The sequence below is a fragment of the Callorhinus ursinus genome, unplaced genomic scaffold (assembly GCF_003265705.2).
Source record: "Callorhinus ursinus isolate GAN/ISIS: 27379988/994484 unplaced genomic scaffold, GSC_fseal_2.0 scaffold23, whole genome shotgun sequence".
NCBI lineage: Eukaryota > Metazoa > Chordata > Mammalia > Carnivora > Otariidae > Callorhinus > Callorhinus ursinus.
Window position 1 is genome coordinate 6557004 of NW_027397085.1, and position 25882 is coordinate 6582885.

Genomic DNA, 25882 nt, shown 5'->3' on the forward strand with positions numbered 1-25882 from the left:
CAGGGAAATCCAAATCAAAACCTCAATGAGATACCACCTCACACCAGACAGAATGGCTAAAATTAACAAGTCAGGAAATGACAGATGCTGGTGAGGATGCAGCGAAAAGTGAACCCTCCTACACTGTTGGTGGGAATGCAAGCTGGTGCAGCCACTCGGGAAAACAGTATGGAGGTTCTTCAAAACGCTGAAATTGCACTACTGGGTATTTACCCCAAAGATACAAATGTAGGGATCCGAAGGGGTACGTGCACCCTGATGTTTATAGCAGCAATGTCCACAATAACAAAACTGTGGAAAGAGCCAAGATGTCCATCGACAGATGAACAGATAAAGAAGATGTGGTATATATACACAACAGAATATTATGCAGCCATCAAAAAAAATGAAATCTTGCCATGTGCAACAACATGGATGGAACTAGAGGGTATTATGCCAAGTGAAAAAAGTCAATCAGAGAAAGACAAGTATCATATGATCTCACTGATATGTGGAATTTGAGAAGCAAAGCAGAGGATCATAGGGGAACAGAGGAAATAATGAAACAAGACGAAACCAGAGAGGGAGATAAACCATAAGAGACTCTTAATCTCAGGAAACAAACTGAGGGTTGCTGGAGTGGAGGGGGGTGGGAAGGATGAGGTGGCTGGATGATGGACACTGGGGAGGGTATGTGGTATGGTGAGTTGTGTAAGACTGATGAATCACAAACGTGTACCCCTGAAACAAATAATACATTATATGTTTAAAATAAATAAATAAATAAATAAATAATAAAAAATAATTTTAAGAAAGAATTTCAGGGGCATCTGCCTGGCTCAGACACTAGAGCATGCAACTCCTGATCTCAGGGTCTTGGGTTCAAGACCTACATTGGGTGCAGAGCGTACATAAATCAACCAACCAACCAACCAATCAAGAATTTCAGTAGAGGGCGCCTGGGTGGCTCAGTCGGTTAAGCGACTGCCTTCGGCTCAGGTCATGATCCTGGAGTCCCGGGATCGAGTACCGCATCAGGCTCCCTGCTTGGCAGGGAGTCTGCTTCTCCCTCTGACCCTCTTCCCTCTCGTGCTTTCTCTCTCTCATTCTCTCTCTCTCAAATAAATACATAAAAAAATCTTAATAAAAAAAAAAGAATTTCAGTAGAGAAATGGAAATCCTTTTTTAAAAGTGAAGGAAATCATAGCAAATTTGGAAAAAAAGATAAAAACTCTGTATGTGAAAAATACAGTATCAAAAATTAGTATCTCAACCCATGAGGTTAAACAGAAGATTCAATACACTACAGTGAGAATCAGTAAACCAGAAGAGAAGTGAGAAGACTTTATCCTGGTATAAAGCTCAGAGAGACAAAAGAATGGAAAACAGAGAAGAGAAATGGAAGAATGGAAAACAGAGAAAGGACAAAGTAAAAAAAAAAAAAAAAAAAAACTAATGTATAAAGGGAAAAAAATAGGCAAGAATTATTTCCAGAGATAATGACAATTTTCCAAAACTGACAAAAGATATCAAACCACAGATCCAAACAGCCCAACAAACCCTAAGAGTATAAAATAAAAATAATTCTTTATTTCATCACCTAGCAAAACTATGTCTATCTATACCCAGGTGATATATGTTTATACCTAGGTGAAAACTGCTGAAAGACTAAAAGAAAATCTTAAAAGCAGCTAAACCCTTCACATCACCAAATGTTACCTTTAAAGAAGCTATAATTACTGATACCTAACATCTCAACAGTAGATCCTGAAATGATCTTGAATTAAAAAAAAAAAAATCCTGTGGGCACCTGGGTGTCCCAGTCAGTTAAGCATCTGCCTTTGGCCCAGGTCATGACCCCAGGGTCCTGGGACTGAGTCCTACATCGGGCTCTCCGCTCAGCAAAGGAATCTGCTTCTCCCTCTCCCTCTGCCCCTCCCGCCTGCTCATGTGTGTGCTCTCTCTCTCATATTTCTAAAATAAATAAATAGATAAATAAAAATCCAGTGAAATGTAAAACTGTGCAACTTCTAGAAAATAATAACAATAGAGAAAACCCAGAAGACCCTGGATATAGTGATGTCTTTTACAACAAAAATAATAAGATCTATGACAGAAATCAAGAAGCTGGACTTCATTAAAATTAAAAATTTCTGCTCTGTGAAACACAATGTCAAGAAAATGAGAAGTCAGAGACTGGGAGAAACTATCTGCAAAAGACACATCTAAAAAAAAATGCTATCTCAAATATACAAAGAACTCTTAGAACACCACAATAAGACAAGATTAAAAAACGGGCCAACGACCTTAACAGACATCTCACCAAAATAGATATAAAGGTGGCAAATAAGCATATGAAAAGATGCTACACATCATGTATCATCAAGAAAAGTAAATTAAAACAAGATACAACTACATACCTATTAGAAGGACCAAAGTCTGAACCACTGAGAAAACCGAATACTAGCAAGGATGTGGAGCAAAGGAATTCTCATTCACTGCTGGTAGAAATGCAAATGATAGAGCCACTTTGGCAGACAGTCTGGCAGTTACTTACAAAACTAAACATACTCTTACCATATAATCCAGCAATGGAATTCCCTGTTATCAATGGAGTTGGAAACATGTCCACACAAAAACCCACACACAGATGCTTATAGCACCTTTATTCATTACTGCCAAAACTTGGAAGCAACCAAGATATCTTTCAGTAGGTAAATGGAGAAACTATGGTACATCCAGACAATGGAATATTATTCAGTACTAAAAAGAAATGAAGGGCGTCTGGGTGGCTCAGTCCTTAAGCATCTGCCTTCGGCTCAGGTCATGATCCCAGAGTCCTGGGATCAAGCCCCACGTCGGTCTCCCTGCTCAGTGGAGGCCTTCTTCTCCCTCTCCCACTCCCCCTGCTTGTGTTCCCTCTCTCACTGTGTCTCTCTCTGTCAAATAAATAAATAAAATCTTTAGAAAAAAAATTTTTTTTAAATAATAAACAAATAAATGAAAAGAAATGAGCCACCAAGGCATGAAAAGACATTAAGGCACTTTAAATGCATATTCCTAAGTGAAAGAAGCCAATCGATTTCAACCATATGACATCTGGAAGAGATAAAACTATGAAGAGTGAAAAAGAGCACAAAGAATTCCTAAGACAGTGAAAATACTCTACATAATACTGTAATGATGGATACATGCCATTATCATTTGTCCAACCTGTATAATGTACAATACCAAGGGTGAACCCCAAGGCAAAACAATGCACTTCGGGTGATTATAATGTGTCAGGGTAGGTTCATCCGTGGTAAAAAATGTACCATATTCTAGGGGGGTGAGGATACGGACAAAATAGGTGAAGGGGATTAAGAGATACAAACTTACAGTTATAGTAAATAACTTATGTGTATGAAAAGTACAGCACTGGTAACAGGGTCAACAATATTGGAATAATTTTGTATGGTGACAGAACATAACCACACTTAGAGTGGTGAGCTTTTCCTAATGTACAGAATTGTCAATTCACTACACTGTATGCCTGAAACTAAGACAAATTTGTATGTCAACTATACTTCAATTAAAATTTTTTTAATCTTTTAAGAGTTTGTTAAATTGTTTTTTATTTGACAGAGAGAGAGAGTACAAGCAGTGGGAGCAGCAGGCAGAGGGAGAGGGAGAAGCAAGCTCCCCACTCAGGAGGGAGCCCGATGCGGGGCTCAATCCCAGGACCCAAGGATCACGATCTGAGCCAAAGGCAGACACTTAACTGTCTGAGCCACCCAGACACCACAATTAAAATTTTTTTAAGTAAAAATTTTAAAAATTAAGAAATTAAAAGAAATGTTTTAAATAGACCATTCTGGTGGAGGATGTTGATAATGGGGGAGGCTATGCATGTGTAGGGGCAAGGGGCAAATGGGAAATCTCCACATCTTCCTCTCAATTTTGTTGTAAACCTAGGATAACCACTACAAGAGAAGTAGAAGAGGATATTACTTCTAAGCTAATAGAAGTAAAGAGAATTTAAAAAAAAAAAAGGCCAAAAAGCAAGAAAGAAGAGGAAAAAAATACAATATAAGTAGGACAAATAAATGACAAATACTAAAATAGCATTGTTTGGCAACCTACACTTCCATTGGCCAAATATGGCCCATTTTTGTTCTCATAAATAAAATTTTTATTAGAGCACAGCCAAGCTCATTTATTTATATGTTGGCTATGGCTATTTTTGTACTAAAACAGCAGAGATGAATAGCTGCAACAGAGATAAGATGCACACAAAGCCTAAAATATTTATTTCCTGGACCTTTACACAAACGTCTCACAACCTCTGAGACAAGAAATTTGAACCCAAATATATCTACAATTATACTGTATGTAATAGGCTAAATTCTCCAATTAAAGGAAAAATGCCTTTAAAAATAACAAACACACTATACCACACAGACACAGCAAAGAAAAGAATATATATACCATGCAAAAACTTACCAAAAGCACATGGAAGTTATTAGAGAAATCCTTTCTGGAGAAATAAAGGAACTAAAATCTAACCAAGTCAAAATCAAAAAGGCTATTAATGAGGTGCAATAAAAAAATGGGGGCTCTGCTAGGATAAATGAGGCAGAAGAGAGAATTAGCGATATAGAAGACCAAATGATGGAAAATAAAGAAGCTGAGAAAGAGAGAGATAAACAACTACTGGATCACAAGGGCAGAATTCGAGAGCTAAGTGATACCATAAGACAAAACAACATTACAATAATTGGGATCCCAGAAGAAGAAGAAAGAGAGAGAGGGGCAGAAGGCACACTGGAGCAAATTATACCAGAGAACTTCCCGAATTTGGGGCAGGAAACAGGCATCAAAATGCAGGAGGCACAGAGAACCCCTCTCAAAAATCAATAAAAATAGGTCAATACTCATACATCTAATAGTAAAACTCACAAGTCTCAGAGACAAAGAGAAAATCCTGAAAGCAGCTCAGGAGAAGAAATATGTAACCTACAATGATAGAAACATTAGATTGGCAACAGACCTATCCACAGAGACCTAGAAGGCCAGAAAGGACTGGCATGATATATTCAGAGCACTAAATGAGAAAAATATGCAGCCAAGAATACTATATTCAGCTAGGCTGTCATTGAAAATAGAAGGAGAGATAAAAAGCTTTCAGGACAAACAAAAACTAAAGGAATTTGCAAACACGAAACCAGCCCTCCAAGAAATATTGAAAGGGGTCCTCTAAGCAAAGGGAGAGCCTAAAACCAACACAGACCAGAAAGGAACACAGACAATATACAGTAACAGTCACCTTACAGGCAATACAATGGCACTAAATTCATATCTTTCAGTAGTTACCTTGAATGTAAATGGGCTAAATGCCCCAATCAAAAGACACAGGCTATCAGATTGGATTAAAAAACAAGACCCATCAATATGCATCTGCAAGAGACTCATTTTAGACCCAAAGAAACCCCCAGATTGAAAGTGAGGGGGTGGAAAACCACTTACCATGCTAATGGACACCAAAAGAAAGCTGGGGTGGCAATCCTTATATCAGACAAATGAGATTTTAAACCAAAGACTGTAATAAGAGATGAGGAAGGACACTATATCCTACTTAAAGGGTCTATCCAACAAGAAGATCTAACAATTGTAAATATCTATGCCCCTAACATGGGAGCAGCCACTTATATAAGCCAATTAAAAACAAAAGCAAAGAAACACATTGACAACAATACAATAATAGTGGGGACTTTAACAGCCCCCTCACTGAAATGGACAGATCATCTAAGCAAAAGATCAACAAGGAAATAAAGACTTTAAATGACACACTGGACCAAATAGACTTTGCAGACATATTCAGAACATTCCATCCCAAAGCAACAGAATACACTTTCTTCTCTAGTGCCCATGGAACATTCTCCAGAATTGATCACATCCTAGGTCACAAATCAGGTCTCAACTGGCACCAAAAGATTGGAATCATTCCCTGCATATTTTCAGACCACAATGCTTTGAAACTAGAATTCAATCACAAGAGGAAAGTCGGAAAGAACTCAAATACCTGGAGGCTAAAGAGCATCCTACTAAACAATGAATGGGTCCAACCAGGAAATTAAAGAAGAACTCAAAAAATTCATGGAAACCAATGAAAATGAAAACACAACTGTCCAAAATCTTTGGGATACAGCAAAGGCAGTCCTAAGAGGAAAGTATATAGCAATACAAGCCTTTCTCAAGAAACAAGAAAGGTCTCAAATACACAACCTAACCCTGCACCTAAAGGAGCTGGAGAAAGAACAGCAAATAAAACCTAAACCCAACAGGAGAAGAGAAATCATAAAGATCAGAGCAGAAATCAATGAACTAGAAACCAAAAGAACAGTAGAACAGATCAATGAAACCAGGAACTGGTTCTTTGAAAGAATTAACAAGATTGATAAACCCCTGGCCGGACTTACCAAAAAGAAAAGAGAAATGACCCAAATCAACAAAATCATGAATGAAAGAGGAGAGATCACAACCGACACCAAAGAAATACAAACAATTATAAGAACATATTATGAGCAACTCTATGCCAGCAATTTAGATAATCTGGAAGAAATGGGTGCATTCCTAGAGATGTATCAACTACCAAAACTGAACCAGGAAGAAATAGAAAACCTGAACAGACCTATAACCACTAAGGAAATTGAAGTGGTAATCAAAAATCTCCCAACAAACGAAAGCCCAGGGCCAGATGGCTTCCCAGGGGAATTCTACCAATCATTTAAAGTATTAATACCTATCCTTCTGAAACTGTTCCAAAAAATAGAAATGGAAGGAAAACTTCCAAGCTCATTTTATGAGGCCACCATTACCTTGATCCCCAAACCAGACAAAAGACCCCCATCAAAAAGGAGAACTACAGACCAATATCCTCGATGAACATGGATGCAAAAATTCTCACCAAAATCTTAGCCAATAGGATCCAACAGTACATTAAAAGGATTATTCACCACGACCAAGTGGGATTTATCCCTGGGCTGCAAGGTTGGTTCAACATCCGCAAATCAATCAACATGATACAATACATTAACAAAAGAAAGAACAAGAACCATATGATCCTCTCAATAGATGCAGAAAAAGCACCTGACAAAGTACAGCCTCCTTTCTTGATCAAAACTCTTCAGAGTACAGGGATACTGGGTACATACCTCAACATCATAAAAGCCATGTATGAAAAACCCACAGTGAATATCATTCTCAATGGAGAAAACCTGAGAGCTTTCCCCCTAAGGTCAGGAACACGGCAGGGATGTCCACCATCACCACTGCCATTCAACATAGTATTAGAAGTCCTAGCCACAGCAATCAGACAACAAAAAGAAACCAAAGGCATCCAAATCGGCAAAGAAGAAGTGAAACTCTCCCTCTTTGCAGATGATACTTTATGTGGAAAACCCAGAAGACTCCACCCCAAAACTGCTAGAACTCATACAGGAATTCAGTAAAGTGGCAGGACATAAAATCAATGCACAGAAATCAGTGGCATTCCTATACAACAACAAGACAGAGAAGAAAGAGAAATTAAGGAGTCGACCCCATTTGCAATGGCATCCAAAACCATAAGATACCTAGGAATAAATCTAACCAAAGAGGCAAAGAATCTGTACTCAGAAAACTATAAAACACTCATGAAAGAAACTGAGGAAGACACAAGGAAATGGAAAAACGTTCCATGCTCATGCATTGGAAGAACAAATATTGTGAAGATGTCAATGCTGCCTAGAGCAATCTACACATTCAATGCAATCCCCATCAAAATACCATCCACTTTTTTCAAAGAAATGGAACAAAGAATCCTAAAATTTGTATGGAATCAGAAAAGACCCTGAATAGCCAGAGGAATGTTGAAAAAAAAAAAAAGCAAAGTTGGTGACATCACAATTCTGGACTTCAAGCTCTATTACAAAGCTGTCATCATCAAGACAGTATGGTACTGGCACAAAAACAGACACAAAGATCAATGGAACAGAACAGAGAGCCCAGAAATGGACCCTCAACTCTATGGTCAACTAATCTTCGACAAAGCAGGAAAGAATGTCCAATGGAAAAAAGACAGTCTCTTCAACAAATGGTGTTGGGAAAATTGGACAGCCACATGCAGAAGAATGAAACGACCACTTCCTTACACCACACACAAAAATAGACTCAAAATGGTTGAAAGACCTAAATGTGAGACAGGAGACCATCAATATCCTAAAGGAGAGCACAGGCAGCAACCTCTTCGACCTCAGCCGCGGCAACTTCTTCCTAGAAACATCGCCAAAGGCAAGGGAAGCAAGGGCAAAAATGAACTATTGGGACTTCATCAAGATAAAAAGCTTTTGCACAGCAAAAGAAAGAGTCCACAAAACCAAAAGACAACCAACAGAATGGGAGAAGATATTTGCAAATGACATATGAGATAAAGGGCTAGTATCCAAAATCTATAAAGAACTTCTCAAACTCAACACCCAAAGAACAAATGATCCAATCAAGAGTCGGCAGAAGACATGAACAGACATTTTTCCAAAGAAGACATCCAAATGGCCAATAGACACATGAAAAAGCGCTCAACATCACTCAGCATCAGGGAAATCCAAATCAAAACCTCAATGAGAAACCACCTCACACCAGTCAGAATGGCTAAAATTAACAAGTCAGGAAACGACAGATGTTGGCGGGGATGCGGAGAAAGGGGAACCCTCCTACCCTGTTGGTGGGAATGCAAGCCAGTGCAACCACTCTGGAAAACAGTATGGAGGTTCTTCAAAAAGTTGAAAATAGAGCTACCATACAATCCAGCAATTGCACTACTGGGTATTTACCCCAAAGATACAAATGTAGGGATCCGAAAGGGTATGTGCAACCCCGATGCTTACAGCAGCAATGTCCACAATAATGAAACTGTGGAAAGAGCCAAGATGTCTATCGACAGATGAATGGATAAAGAAGATGTGGTATATATACACAACAAAATATTATGCAGCCATCAAAAGGAATGAAATCTTGCCATGTGCAACGACGTGGATCAAACTGGACGGTGTTATGCTGAGCGAAATAAGTCAATCAGAGAAAGACATGTATCATATGACCTCACTGATAGGAGGAATTCTTAATCTCAGGAAACAAACTGAGAGTTGCTGAAGTGGTGGGGGTGGGAAGGATGGGGCAGCTGGGTGATAAGACAGTGGGGAGGGTATGTGCTATGGTGAGCACTGTGAATTGTGCAAGACTATTGAATCACAGATTTGTACCTCTGAAACAAATAATACGTTATATGTTAAAAAAAAAAAAAGAAGAAAAAGAAGATAGCAGGAGGGGAAGAATGAAGGTGGGGGAATCAGAGGGGGAGACGAACCATGAGAGACGATGGACTCTGAAAAACAAACTGAGGGTTCTAGAGGGGAGGGGGGTGGGAGGATGGGTTAGCGTGGTGATGGGCATTAAAGAGGGCACGTTCTGCATGGAGCACTGGGTGTTATACACAAACAATGAATCATGGAACACTACATCAGAAACTAATGATGTACTGTATGGTGATTAACATAACATAAAAAAAAAAACCTTACCAAAAGCAAACTGATGACACTTTAATAAAAACAAAGTAGACTTTAAGGCAAAAAACAATGCCAGAGATATAAAGGACACTTCACAATGATAAAAAGTTCAATTCACCTGAAGACGTATTAGTTCTAAAGTTGTATCCACCCAGAACACCTAAAGACATTTTCCCAAAGAAGACATACAGATGGCCAACAGACACATGAAAAGGTGCTCAATATCATTAATCATCAAGGAAATGCAAGTCAAAACCACAATGAGATATCACCTCACACCAGTTAGAATAGCTAGTATGAAAAAAGATAAGGAGTAACAAGTGTTGGCAAGGATGTGGAGAAAAGGGAACCATCACGCAGCGCTGGTGGGGATGTAAATTCATGCAGCCCCTGTGGAAAATATTACAGAGGTTCCTCAAAGAAATTAAAAATAAAAATACCATATAATCCAGTGATTCCACTACTGGGTATTTACCCAAAGAAAACAAAAACACTAATTCGAAAAGACATATGCATCACTGTGTTTACTGTGGCACCATTTACAACAGCCAAGATATAGAAGCAACCTAAGTGTCCACTCTTAGATGAATGGATAAAAAAATTTTGGGATGGATGGATGGACAGACAGACATTACTCAGCCAGCCATAAAAAAGAATGAGATCTTGCCATCTGCAACAACATGGATGGACCTAGAGGGATTACAGTAGGTGAACTGTCTGACAAATACCATATGGTTTCACTTATATGTGGAATCTAAAAAACAAAACAAATGATCAAACAAACAAAAAGAGCATAAACAGACCTAAAGATACAGAGAACATACTGGTGGTTGCCAAAAGGAAGGTAACAAGAGGGATGAGGGGGAATGGGCGATATGGGTGAAGGGGAGCAAGAGATATAGGCTTCCATTTATGGCATGAATAAGTCATGGGGATGAAAGATACAGCAGAGGAAATACGGTCAAAAGTACTATAATAGCACTGTATGGTACTAGATGGTAGCTACACTTGTGGTGAGCATAGCACAAAGTATACAGTTGTCGAATCACTATGTTGTAGACCTGAAACTTATGTTAACATTATGTGTCAACTACACCTCAATTAAAAAAAAGAATGTGTATCCACCTACTAATATGGCTTCGAATATATAAAAGCAAAAATTGACAGAACTACATGGATAAACAGAAAAATCACAATCAAAATGAGAGATTTTCAATGTAACTCTCTTAGGAAATGATAAAATGAACAGGATAAAAAAACAAAAACCAGTGGGTATATATTAGAATTGAACAAAAGAACACACAAACTTAAATACATATAGACAACAAATGCAAAACACAGACTTTTCAGGTACATGCAGATATTTACCAAAATTCACTCTATCCTGGTCCAAAATCCAAGCGTCAACATATTTCAAAATGCTGAAATCATACAGAGTATGTTCTCTAACTACATGTAATTAAGATTAGCAAAAATATACCTTTAAAAATCAACACATATTTGGAAATTTAAAAATATATTTCTAAATAATCCAGGGAGGCAAGAAAAAAAAGCACAAGGAAACTGAGACTATCTTTAAACTAAATATAATGAAAATTCTATTACTCAAAACTAGTGAGGCACAATAAAGCAATGCTTGAGGGAAATTTTCAGACTTAAATGAATATATCAGAAATGAAAAAAGGTTGGGGCACCTGGCTGGCTCAGTTGGTGGAGCATGCAACTCTTGATCTTGGGGTTCTGAGTTTGAGCCCCACCTTGGGTACAGAAATTACTTAAAAAAATATTAAAAAAAAATAAAGAAATGAAAAAAGGCTGAAAATCATTGTCAAACATCCATCTTACAGTTAGAAAAGGAAGAGCAAATTGAACACAAAGTCAAAGGAAATAAGGAACAGAAACTTAATGAAATAGAAAATAAATATACAAAAAGGATCAGCAAAGCCAATAGTTGCTTTTTTATAAAAACTATTAAAACCAACAAGTGACAAATGAGACTGATCATAAAATATAGAGAAGGCATAAATAACCGTCAGGAATGGAAAGGGGACATCTAATCCAGATCCAGCAGGCATTTAAAAAGTTCTAAAAGGGGGCGCCCAGCTGGCTCAGCGAGTAGAACATGCAACTCTTGATCTCAGGGTCATGAGTTCAAAACCCACACTGGGCATGGAGCTTATTTAAAAATGAAAAAAAAAAAATTTGAAACTGTAGATGAAATTTTAAAATTCCTTGAAAGTATAACTTATCAGGGTACCTGGCTGGCTCGGTCAGTTGAGTGGCAGACTTTTGATTGTGACTCAGGTCATGGTCTCAGGATTGTGGGATCAAGCCAGTCCTCCACCCCCATACTCAGCAGGAAGTCCACTTCTCTCCCTCTCCCTGTGTCCCTCCCCCCAACTCACACATGCGTGAGCTTTCTCTAAAATAAGTAAATAAATCTTTAAAAATATATATATATAAAATTTATCAAACTCACTGAAGAACTGGAATATCTGAATAGTCCTTTAACTACTGAAGAAATTAAGTATATAATTTGAAACCTTCCTATAAAGATGATTTCAAGCCCAGATGGATCTACTAGTAAAATCTATGAAACACATAAAGAAGAAACTATAATATTCCACAAATTTTTTCAGAGAATAAAAAAATGAGGTATACTCATTTTATAAGGCTAACTAATCTTGATACCAAAACCTAAGGACAGTTAGATAAAGGAATTTTTCAGGCCAATCTCGATCACAAATATAGATGCTAAAATCCTAAATAAAATAGCAAACTGACCCGCCAATATGTAAAAGTGATAACATATCTCCACCAAGTTGGGTTTATATCAGAAATGGAAAGTTAGTCTAACATTCAAAATTCAAAGTAATTCAGATTTTAACAAGGCAGGGAAAAAAGAAAGAAAAACATCTCAATAGATACAGGCAATGTATCTGACCAAATTCAATATCCATTCATAATTTTAAAAAAAGAAAAGAGAAACATTACAAAACAAGTATATAAAAGGAAATTTCCATGATTTGATTAACAGTAAGGAAAAAACTTGAATAAATATATCATATTTAAGAGTGAAAGGTGAGGGGTGCCTGGGTGGCTCAGTTGGTTAAGCGTTTGATTCTTGATCTCAGCTGAGGTCTTGATCTCAGGGTCGTGAGTTCAAGCCCCGCACTGGGCTCCACGCAAGAGTGAAATAAATGTGAGACTAAGAACAAGACAAGATGCCTGCCATCACCATTTCTATTTAGCATTATACCTGAAGTATTTATTAGCCAGTATGGTAAGTCAAGAAAAATAAAGGTATAAGGACTGGAAAATGAGATATAAAATTTGTACAAGATGACTGCACACACAGAAAATCCAAAACAATCTACAGATAAATTATCAGAATAAGCAAGGACTAACAGGTTGCTGGACACAAAGTCAATATATAAAAATCAAGTGGATTTATATATAAATCTGTAATACCTTACCGACAAACTGCTTTCACCCAAAATATATGGAGTTCCTTCAATTTGTTCTTTAAACAGGGGGAAAAACAAACAAACAGAAAAACCCAGGAGATGAACAGGGGGGCGCCTGGGTGGCTCAGTCGGTTGAACGTCCCACTCTTGGTTTCGGCTCAGGTCCTGATCTCCTGGGTCATGGGATCAAGCCCCACATTGGGCTCCAGGCTCAGCAGGGAGTTGGCTTGAGGAGTCTATCCCTCTGTCCTTTCCCCCACAAGCACGTGTATGTGCACTCTCTCCGTCTCTCAAATAAATAGTTTATAGAAAAAGAGATGAACAGGTACTTTATAAAAGTGAAAATGCAAATGACCAATAAACACGTGAAAGGATGCTCAAGTTCATCATCCAACAGGAAAATGCAAATTAAAACCACAATGAGATACAGGTATCCCTCACCATCTAAAAGTACAGCCTTCTGGGGCGCCTGGGTGGCTCAGTTGGTCAAACATCTGCCTTTGGCTCAGGTCATGATCCTGGAGTCCAGGGATCAAGCCCCACATCGGGCTCCCTGCTCAGCGGGAAGTCTGCTTCTCCCTCTGACTCTCCCCCCTCTCGTACTCTCTCTCCACTCTCTCTATCAAATATATAAATAAAATCTTTAATAAGTAAATAAACAAAATAAATAAAAGTACAGCCTTCCTACGAAATCTTTCATAAGCCAAAATGGCATAAAGCAAAGAAGCAATTACCACTAATTTACATGGAAAAACTTTTGAGCTTTAAGACCCAAAAAATTACCCCTCTTAGGCTTTTCTGATACCGTAGGGCACATCTTGCTAACAGATGCACAAAATACACTGAGCTAAGGCACAGATGCTCACAGACACAGTTCAAAACTATGGCGGCTTGATACTGAGATGCTGAGCATAGTTCCCAGGGAAGGAGCTTGGCAGCGCCACTCTCCCTGTGCACACTGCCCCCATAAGGGCTCACTGCAAAACTAATGCCAAATGCTATTTTCTCATTTTGCTATTTTTTGCAAAAGCGAAAACCCTCTTAGGATTGTTCTTGGTTAGCAAAAACAGGTAAGAGCAACGTGGCATAACACAAACTTCTGAAAAGTGGGGGAGACATGTACTACTACTTATAAGAATGATTCAAATTGAAAGACTGGCAATACCAAGTGGTGATGAGGACATGGAACAACTAGAACTCTGAAACAAGGCTGCTGCTGGTGTGAACTGGTACAACCACCTTGGAAAATTCTTTGGCATTACCTACTACAGTTACACATACATAACTCTATGACCTGGAAATTCTACTCGAGGGTATATACCTAATATAAATATACATATATGTGTAGCAAGACCCTTGTGCAAGAATATTCAAAGCAGTATTACTTATAATAGCAAAAACAACTGGCAACAATCCAAATGTCTGTCAATAGTAGCAAATATATTTTGGCATATTTATACAATTTAGTATCATACAGCATTGAAAATGATTATACTAAACTCAAAAATGAATCTCACAAATATGCTGACTAAAAGAAGACAAAAGAATACTCTCTATATGATTAAATTGATATACTTAATACAAAGTTCAAAAAACAGGTACAACTAACTTCCTTTGCCAGATGAATGGATAAATGGCAGTATCCATAAATAGAATACCACTCAACAGTAGAAAGGAATGAATTATTAACAGATGCAACAACATGGATCAATCTCAATGTAATTATACTGAGTGAAAGTACTGGATAACAGAGTATATCCAATATGATCCCATTCATATAAAATTCTAGAAAATGCCAACTAACCTAAATGCCCGAAGCAAATGAGTGGGTGCTCAGAGATGAGGGGGAGAGACAGGAGAGAGAAATTACAAAGGGGATGATGCATATGTTCACTACCTTGATTGTGGTGATGGTTTCATGAGTATATGTATATGTCAAAATTGATCAAATCATACACTTTAAATGTGTAGTATACTGTATGTCAACTATACTTCAATAAAGCTGTTAGAAGGAAGAGAGGAAGGAGGAAGGTAATAAGGGAGGAAAGACAAACAGGAAAAAAGGACCAGAGGAGGAATGGAGGAGGGAAAAAGGGAGCAGACCAGTAGGGAAGAGGGGATGAACGGAGGAGAGAAACTCTGAATGACTGACAGGAAATTAACCTTTCTAGGCCCCAATTTTCTTATCTGTAAAATGGGAGTTAGACTTTTCACAGTTAAATGAGGTAATGTATGCACACCCCTTAGTGCACACTATATGTTTATGTGTCTATCTTTTCTTCCCTTCTTTCTCACTCACTCCTTCAAGAAACAGGAGTATCTAATTGTGCCAGGCTCTGTACTAGGCACTGGGATACAAGAGAATACTATATCATTTTTCCTTTATAAGGAAACATAGAAACAAATAATAAAAAATGAGTAATTATAAAATTTTATAAATACTGCAAAGAGCTACATGATGTTAGAGATACTCTAACAGGTGTTTTTGACCAAGTCAGGGAAATAAGGAAAAGCATCCGTGAAGAAGGGACCACACTGCTGACCTCTGAAGAACAAGCAGGCATTAATTAGGCAAAAACAGGAATAAGCATGTACAAAGCCTGGACTGGAAGATGTCTTTCAATAAAATGGCTAATGTCTCTGGAGAGGAAAGAATAAGGAGGAGACTGGCATGAACTAAAGCTTGAAAGGTGGTCTGGGGTCAGACCAAGATGAGGCAGGCCCACCTTAAGAGCAATGGGAAGACTCTGACATGGTTTAAACAGGAGAGGTAAGCAACCTCTCTGCAGTTTAGAAAAAGCACTCCAATTACAGTGCAGAGAATAAGTTGCACGGGAACAAGAATGAACATAGATAGATAGATAGGAGCTACTGTTGCAGTTCAGGCAACAATAATAATAGCTTGGATCAGGGCAGTAAAGTCAGAGATTCATCTATCAAAAAATCCTTACCAAGAGCCAAGCACTCTCCCAAATGCAAGAGATAGAGTAATAAGCCGCCCAAAAAAAAAAAAAAAAAAAAAAATCCTGCTCTTGTTGGGTTTATATTCTAGAGGGGAGGGACAGACAAATAAATATCACATACCTGATGGTTGTAAGTGCTATGAAGAAAACATTAAAGTAGGAAAGGAGCAGCAGAAGGAGGGGTTGTCTTAGAGCCCACAGAATCATAAAGGGGTTAGTTTCTAGACAAGAAAGGATGACTCAGGAGTCGTGGACTTCTTAGGGTGACTGACATAAATAGGCTAAAAGGCATGATGACAATTGCCCTGACGATTTCAAAGTGGTTATAGTTAGTGATGTAAGTGTTGGGGGAGAAGGAAGGCTAGAGGACATGCCCGGAGACACAGCATTCTGAGACCTCTTCTTTACTCCTGCCAATGATGAGACAGAAGCCAGTGAAGGACAGCTTTATCCATAGCACTTAGAGCTTCTGGACTCCCTCTTAACTCCAAAAGAGAAGTGAAAGCGAAAAGAGGATTGGTCTTACATAAAACAGCTTGTTCCTCAACTCCTATCATCTGGTAAATTCTATGACAGCAGAAGCTGTATCTTTACCCCTATATTCCCAGAATCCAGACAAGTACCTAGCACACAGCAGACATGGGATATATATTATTGAAAGAATAAATGAATGGAGTACTGTATTTTTGTTTTTTTTCTTAAGTAACCTCTACGCCCAATGTGGGGCTTTAACTCACAACCCCGAGACTCAGAGTTGCATGCTCCAACAACTGAGCCAGCCAAGTGCCCCCCAAATTGGAGTATTATATCTAAAGGCAAAACATCCCTGGAGTGCCTGGGTGGCTCAGTCTGGTTAAGCATCTGCCTTGGCTCAGGTCTTGATCCTGGAGTCCCCGGAATGAGGCCCACATGGGGCTCCATGCTCTGTGGGGAGTCTGCTTCTCCCTCTGCCCCTCACTCTGCTTGTGCTCTCTCTCAAATAAACAAATAAAATCTTAAACACACATACACACACACACAAACACACACATCCCCATATTACTAAGGTAAACATTTTAAGTGTGCTCATATAAAAATTACTCAGTGGGCCTAGCCACAAAAGAGCTTTTTTTTTAACATTTAATGTACTATACAAAATAGCTTTAATCAAATCAAATTACATTGATTTTTAAGTTTTTAAATTGACTACTATATTCTAAGAGTCTTAAAGACAATCACATTTTATAAATTTGGAGAATTTTAAAATATACACTTATACTTCTTTAAAATAAAACTCAGAGGGGCAGATGCCTGGCTCAGTTGGTAGAGCATGCACCTCTTGATCTCAGGGTTGTGAGTTCAAGCCCCATACTGGGCATAGAGCCTACTTAAAATTTAAATAAATCAGTAAATAAGTAATACATAATTAAAATACAAATTCAAAAACCTTAGACTTATCAAATTATTTTCGTATGTTTAATGACATGTTTGTTTAAAGAAATGGTGGTACTTTATCCTACAAAATTCCTCAGTTTTTCTACTGTATCACATTTATGTATTTACATTCATATTGTTTGTAATGCTATTTACAAACAATGAATACAAACCAGGAGTTCAGCAATGCTCCTTGGAGCCACTATGCAGCCCTTAGTGTGTAGACGCCAGATAACCACACTACTTTAAAATAAAACTATAATAACTATGCTTTTCAAGAGTGTACTTAGTTTAATCCAGATCTAACTAAAATTTTCTGGGGCGTCTGGGTGGCTCAGCTGGTTAAGCATCTGACTCTTGATTTTGGCTCAGGCTGTGCTCTCAGGGTCTTGAGACTGAGTCCCGCCTCTGGCTCCATGCTGGGAGCCTGCATAAGATTCTCTTTTCTCTCACCCCTCACCCCACTAGAGCATGCACTCTCTCTCAAAAACAAATTTTTTTTTCTCATTTATATTCTAAAATTTAACTTGACTGTTAAATTACTTATTAAAAAAATACATACCTTTCTCTCACAAAATCTGCTAGTTCTTTTGTTGATATCTGTCCATGTTTCATATTATGGTAAAGGACATCAAAGCCACTATTTTTTTCCCCCTAAAATTGAAGAAAATTTTTAGTTTAACAACAAAAAAAGATCAAAATGACTTGAGAATAACCCTGTATTAACCAATATGCAACTCCAATGCTCAGGTGAGCAACTTCTCCTTAATTAAACCAATGTTGCTCATTATATGACTTCGTACTGTATCAAAGGAATACAGTTTGACATCATTTACAATTTATTATATACACATATACACACATTAAACACACATGCACACATTCTATAATCACTCATGACAGTATATTAAGTCTGAAATTTTAAAAAATAACATGCAGCATAATTTAGAAAAGATAACCATGGATCTTTTTGAATACATTACCAATCCCATTTCAATTCCTTCAACATGCACTAAGGGATTCCTGATTATTCAAGGCAGAGTCCCTACTTTAATATAAGTAAATCTTGGCTTCTGAGTCAAGACAGTCTATTACTAATCACTTACACATTCAATACCACAAAATGCCTTCTAGTAGCTAATAAAAGTCTTTTAGTAAACTTAAACAACTTGAGAAGTGAGAAAAGAGATAAAATTTTAACAAAAGAGCAGTAACATTCATCGGCTAGTCCTCGTCCCCAACTAATGGGAAATTAACAGAACAAGACCACTACACAATCCTAGAAAACCTTTACTGCCATTTATTTATTCCAATAAATGTTAAATTAGTAAGTCATAGGGAAGAAAACAGAAATACCAGTTTTATAAATGAAATAGAGACTATTAATAAACTAAGCTCAACAACTCTCTTTACAATTGGTATTTTCTTTTTCTTCAGTGAAAATAAAATAGTGAAGAATTCAATATATTTGCTGGAAATAGCAATACAATAAGCAAGAATTACACAATATGAAACCTAGTTTCTTCACAGTTCACCAAAAACAGGAAACATAGGAACTTCCAGTTATGCTGAAGTGATCCCTAACAAACTTGTAAACTAATATGAAAGTAATTATTTTGCCATATATATAATAAATTAAAATGTCATATTTGGGGGAAACCTGGGTGGCTCAGTCAGTTAAGCATCTGCCTTCAGCTCAGGTCATGATCCTGGGGTCCTGGGATGGAGCCCCACGTGGGACTGCCTGCTCAGCGGGGAGCCTGCTTCTGCTTCTCCCTCTGCCTTTCCCCCTCCCCCCCCATGCACTCTCTCTCAAATAAATAAAATCTTTAAAAAATAAAATAGAATGTCATATTTGGGGGCGCCTGGGTGGCTCAGTCAGTTAAGCCTCTGCCTCCGGCTGGGGTCATGATCCCAGGGTCCTGGGATGGAGCCAGTTAGGCTCCCTGCTCAGCAGGGAGTCTGCTTCTCCTTCTCCCTCTGCCCCTCCCCCACCCCCACTCCTGCTCACTCACTCACTCTCTCTCTTTCTCAGATAAATAAATAAAAATCTTAAAAAAAAAAATCTAACCAGTCAGGTTATCTGGGTTCCCAAGGTGCATTACGCATATTCAAATTAGAAGCGAGTTGGGAATAAAGAGCTATTCAAACAGGCACAAAGACTGTTAGAAATACTATTTACCAGGCTTACAAGAGAAAGAAAAAAATCTTTTTTTTTTTTTTAATGGAGATAAGAACTTGGAGACCATCTAGTAATTGAGGTAATAAGGTCCTGAGCGTTTTGCTTACTGCTACAGTATTATAAACATTAAGCAATCAAGAAAAGGTTAAATTATATTCAGAAATCTGGGTTTTTATTAAGAAGACCTTGAAGAAGTAAGCTCCTTATCCAGGAACTTCAGATATCCAAATAACATATTAGTTAAAATTCCCAATAAGGAAATGAGGATTATTAATTCATTTAATACAACATAACAATATTAATATAGCAGCAATAATACACCCTGGGAAACAGTACTAGCTATTCCATCCCTCAGGTCTTCACTTGGAAAGACAAGGAAAACTCATTCTAATAAGCATGTGATATAGAAGAAGCCTGCCTCAGAAGGCATTAACAACTAAATATAAACACCCTACATGATTACAAATCCATTTATCATTTCTATTTAGGGATTCATTCATTTACTGAGGTCAAAAAACTTGAATCTGACTCCAAGCACTATTCTTTAATAATTTCACAAACTTGTTAACACAAATATTTATTACTTGTGACCTTTTCTTTAGCACAAACTAAGTAAAAATTTTACTTCAAATGGCACTAGCAGCACCCTCTCTCTCTACACATACACACACACACACTTACATACTCATACAACTGTCTTTTAAAAAAAATTTTCAAAGTGTCTAATAAAGAACCCAAGTTGTATGGTCACCTTGTCAAAAACTTAATTTATAGCTTTGATAACAGATGAATAAATATTAAATATACACACATTTACATGTCAAAAAATAAAGAGCAGTGGAGCTCAGGTCTAGACCCATCTGGCTTCAGTGTCTTCACCTGCACAAAACACTGAAAATTCTGGTGACAGGGAGAGACCACTCTTGAAACTGACAATCATAACTGATTATAATCCAGCCACCGTTTGAGATTACCCAGTATTTTTTTTTACCCAGAACTACCTGCACACAGGTTCTATGATTTTTACAGTAGCCACCGACGTTTTTAGTAGGTGGCTCTAATTCAAAGAAAAGTAAAATAGCAATAAGTATTCCTGAATTGCATATCCATTTTATCACCTTAGACCTTGAAGTGGATATATTCCTGTTATTTTCAACACAAAAATATTTTTTTCCTTTAACATATTCTTTTAACTCAAGCAAGAACTTGCTTTCCTTGGCTAATTACGAATACATGGTGAACACACAAATAACTTGACAACAGACCTTTATTATCAAATAGAACTACAACTAAACATGTCTTCTGGTCCTCAATATTTTACTAAAACTGTAAATATTCACGCCCTTTGATCCAGCAAATCTACTTTTAGAAATCTATACTACAGAAACACAGATACAAAGATAAATGTGGAAGAATATTTACTGAAGTACTATTTATAATAGTGAAAAATCAGAAAAAACTCAAAAACATCCACTAATATTACTGGTTAAGTAAATGACAGTATATCCTACAATAAAAAGTATATATGGTGTTTTTTAAGACTGCAGTAAAAAAAAAATGCAGATTTTTAAGTGTTAATTTTAAAAATCTGCCCAGATATACTGTCAATGGAAAAAAGCAGGACACAATTACCATTAACAGCCAAAAATAACCTAATGTTAGGAACAACTTAATGTCCATCAACCAGTGAATAAAAAGACAAAGTAGGGTATACCCATAAACTAGAATATAAATGGATGAACATCATAAACATTTCACTAAGTTAAAGAAGTCAAGACACAAGAGACCACATATTGTAGGATTCCACTTATATGAAATGTCCAGAATAAGCAAATACGCTGAGATAGAAAGTAGATGAGTGGGTTGCTAGGGAGGAGGGCTGTGAGGTAGGAGGTGATAAAAGGTACAAGTTTTCTTTTTTAAGGTAATGAAAATGTTTTAAAATTGATTGTGATGATGGATGCATATATCTGTATTACCCAAAACCACTGAACTGTACACTGTAAGTGAACTGCACAATATATAAAACATATCACGATAAACTTGTCAAAGGCATGAGCAAATATTTTTATCTATTTCAATCAATTCATTCTTGCAGAGAGATTTGCAGTAGTAACTGACAAAAGCTGCTATTAACACCATTGCTGGTACAAGGAAGACCATTATTTTGAAGATTTACACTAAGATAGGATCCTTTACCTGCTGGTCTCCATGCACTTTACAAAGAGGTAGCACTTTCATAAAAGTCCAATGATTATGGCCTGGGGCAAACAAAATCTTGTTATAATCCTGTATAAACAAGTATTAAAAATCTTTGAAATAATTCCTAATAGAAAGTAGGGAAAAGAAAAAAAACCCTTATCATCCTTTGAAGATGTTTAGTCCAGAATCGTACAAGTCTTTTAAGAAAACCAACTTCTTAAGACCTATTGTTTCTACCACTCTAATTTGACAACACTTAACAGTTTGACATTTATCAATCCAGATTCCTTTTCCCATACATATAGTACATGTTACTTAATACAAAAATGAGATCACACATGCATGGTTTTGCACTTACATTATCAACTGAACTGAAATTTAGCTAAAAAGATAATTAAGTTGTAAGTAAGGTCACCAAGTCACTGGAAATATTCAGATTTTTTTTAGTCTAATTTAGAATCTACAAGACATACTTGAAATTTCAAGTTAAAAAGTCTGAATACAGGGCGCCTGGGTGGCTCGGCTGGTTGGGCGACTGCTTTCGGCTCCAGTCATGATCCTGGAGTCTCGGGATCTGGGTCCCGCGTCGGGCTCCCTGCTCGGCAGGGAGTCTGCTTCTCCCTCTGACCCTTCCCCCTCTCATGTGCTCTCTCTCTCTCTCTCTCTCATTCTCTCTCAAATAAATAAATAAATAAAATCTTTTAAAAAAAAGTCTGAATACATCATCAAACCTATTTTGGAAACTCAAAGGCATCTTCTGGTTGATTTTATAACATCACTTTATACTTAAAAATTTTTTTAAAGAGATATAAAATACAACCTAACACCTTCCCACTTGAAGAAAAAATCTCTATTAACAAAGCAATGAAATTCCTATTTTAACGAAAATGGAACTGTTTAATGTACCTCGGTTTTTAAGACCCATGAATAGTAATAGTGGAAAAACACAGTTATAAATCCCAGAGATTTTAGCTAATGGTTTGAAACTTCTCCTCCAAAGAACCTTTTAAGAGCAATGGTAAATTAAACACTAAAAACAAAAAGCCTTGATACCTTTCACTTCTAATGACTCCAAGATGCTGGAAAACAGGTAGAAGATAGTGTATACTGTATAATCAGACTACGAATTGATAAGTTTATTTTACCTTGTTCCTTTTTAAATTTTTAAAAAAATTTTTGGCAGGGGATCAAAGGGTCAGAAGGTGCTGTCATGTGAACAGCAAATAACACGCCTAACCTTCCTTTCAACCTCAAACCGCCTCAAAGGTAATAAATATCATCACTTCCTACCACTCTACATTTTCCTTTTGCTCTAGTTCTTATGTAAGCAGTTTTTCTATAAGTAAATAGCACATTTAACCCCAAGTTACAATCTCTTCTAGTCAACCTTCTATTTATACACTGAAATTTTCACACATGATCATCAAAACTATTCTACAGAACCATTGGCAAGATGTTTTTAAAGCAGAAAACAGTGATTAAAGATGTAAAATGAGCACTGTTCAGCAGTCAGAACTATTTGCTGCAGGTACAAAAGTCACTCAAACACATTTGTTGGTTGACTGAAGGAAACAGATCTTATTACATTAAAGAAATTATGTTCTAACCCCTCAGATACTCCCTAATCTCTTCAGTTACAACTCACCTGTTCAAGCATTTTTCTCATTTAACCATTTTTCTCAAATCACCTCTTCCAGAAATAAGTTAAATCCGTAAAAGCCATCTAAAAGATATTGTGTCTTCAACAAAAACAGCAGAAGCCAAGAATTATGAGATAATTTTTTTGTTTTATAACTTTCAAATTTTCTGTAATATACTGTAAATGAATATACTTTTCATTAATCTCAAAATAAAAAATAACAATTTCAGCTTTCTCAAAAACTCTTCAATCTGCACATTCAAAGGTAAAGGCTACCTTCTTAAACTGACATCTTGCTCATATTAATAGTTAAATCTCCTAATTCATAAATTAAAAAAAAACAAAGTTTTTTAGGAGTTTAAAAAATTACCTATTTATTCCATGGAAACCTATGCAAGTCACTGCAAAATATTTTCAAATAATACTTAATCATATGAGAAAAATGCCTGAGGGTAATATCATTTGAAAAATACCAAGCTACAGAATACAGCAGAACCCACTGTGCATGCTGTATTTCTAAAGAAAACCTTAGAGGACACAGGGAAAAGCTATACATAATTTTAATTTTCTTCTGTACTCCTTCTGTTCTACCTATCACATAACAGTGATTATAATTAAAAAGGAAAACCATCGTCACTGGCTCTTGTTTCAACCAACTGAAAACTAACACTTCTTAGTATTAAGGTCCAGCGTCTCCAGTTTGCTATACTGACGCTGTACCTCCCCATCTGATCCCTAAAGGCAAGCAAACATGCTTCTCCTATCTGCCATAACCTTTATTCCTGCTATTCCATCAAGGGGCATGTGCCTGATAGAACTAAATGAACTTGGGTGTCTTCATCTTAGAGTTCACTAATCACTTCTCAATTCAGTCCTCTCAATCTGACCATCCCAGCAACATGCTCCAACAACTTAACCAACAGTTACCATTTTAGGTCTTAGTTGCTGTAGTACTGTTTTTGTTTCTCCCCCACATCTGACCAACTTATGCTCATCTCTGTGGACCAAACTGCTACTAACATTCTTACAACTGTAGTATTCTTTCATCTTTCCACACTAGGTAAAGTGAAAACTCTTATTCCCTTTACGTCTCCATGGCCCCATATTTCTATATGGATTTCTTAGAGTGCTTTTGTTAAATGTTTTAGAACTGTCAAACCAGGATGGATAACGTCAAGAAACAGTACTCAAAAAATTACTTCCAAAAGGCTTATGCGAGCCAAATGTGCAGGATGATATAAAGCATACCTGTTCTCCCATGCCTCTGCCTAAATAATTTAAGTAGTTCTGAAAGGATTAGAGCATCCAGGGTTTAGTGTACAGAGCTACAAAATAACCCAGACAGCAAATTTTTATCCTTTCCATGTCAATGTTCTAAAATCCTTCCCCTGAATTTAATTTACACAGACTAAATCAGTATCAATTTCTCACTTTCAACTTTCTCCTACAATTAAAGCAAAAATACAAAACAGGGCGACTGGGTGGCTCAGTTGGTTAAGCGACTGCCTTCGGCTCAGGTCATGATCCTGGAGTCCCGGGATCGAGTCCTGCATGGGGCTCCCTGCTCGGCAGGGAGTCTGCTTCTCCCTCTGACCCTCTTCCCTCTCGTGCTATCTCTCACTCTCTCTCTCTCAAATAAATAAATAAAATCTTAAAAAAAAAAAAAAAAAACAAACCACCATTCCATCCTTCAAAATTCTAAGAGCCTCACAATAAAATTTACTGCTACCTAAAATACTATGATTTTGGGGCGCCTGGGTGGCTCAGTCGTTAAGCGTCTGCCTTTGGCTCAGGTCATGATCCAGGGTCCTGGGATCGAGCCCCACGTTGGGCTCCCTGCTTAACAGGGAGCCTGCTTCTCCCTCTCCCACTCCCGCTGCTTGTATTCCCTCTCTCGCTGTGTCTCTCTCTGTCAAATAAATAAATAAAATCTTAAAAAAATAAAATAAAATACTATGAATTTATAATGTCTACCTGTCAAGTCTACTTGAACCAACGTAGATGAATCTGTAGTTTGCATTTTCCTAGCGTGTTGCAGTTGAAAACAATGTGGGCATGGCTAACTGGCTAACAAGTAAACAACAACACATTTTAATTTAGTGTATATAATTTCTTTGTTTATACAGAGATCATCTCTGGAAAGCCATAGAAGAAATTGGTAACAACTACTGCCTTTGTGGAGATCCTGATGGCTGGGAAAAAAGAAAAAGATTTTATACTGTCTTCCCTTTGGTACTTTTTGAATACTGAACCACGTAAATTTTGCAAATCTGTTAATTAGTGTATATGTAAGTATGCATACACACGTACTTAAATTTCAGTGTACCACCCAATGGGATCATATCATAAGCAGTATTTGGAAATTTCAAGTAATAAAAAGAAAGTCTATATTCTTGGTTTCTATGATCACCTCAACTAATTTTCTAAATATATATATATATATATTTAAATTTGCA

The 25882-nt window shown here is 37.2% G+C and overlaps 1 protein-coding gene across 1 annotated transcript in view; it reads right to left on the bottom strand.

Annotated features, from left to right (window-relative positions):
* The window catches only part of FCHO2 (FCH and mu domain containing endocytic adaptor 2), a 108499-nt gene that overhangs the window by 75507 nt on the left and 7110 nt on the right, over window positions 1-25882 (bottom strand). Inside the window, exons 2-3 of the mRNA XM_073905269.1 lie at window positions 17966-18057; window positions 16553-16613 (exon numbers count right to left, since the gene is read on the bottom strand). Of these exons, the coding sequence (XP_073761370.1) occupies window positions 16553-16613; window positions 17966-18057 (153 nt within the window). The remainder of the gene's footprint in view (window positions 1-16552; window positions 16614-17965; window positions 18058-25882) is intronic.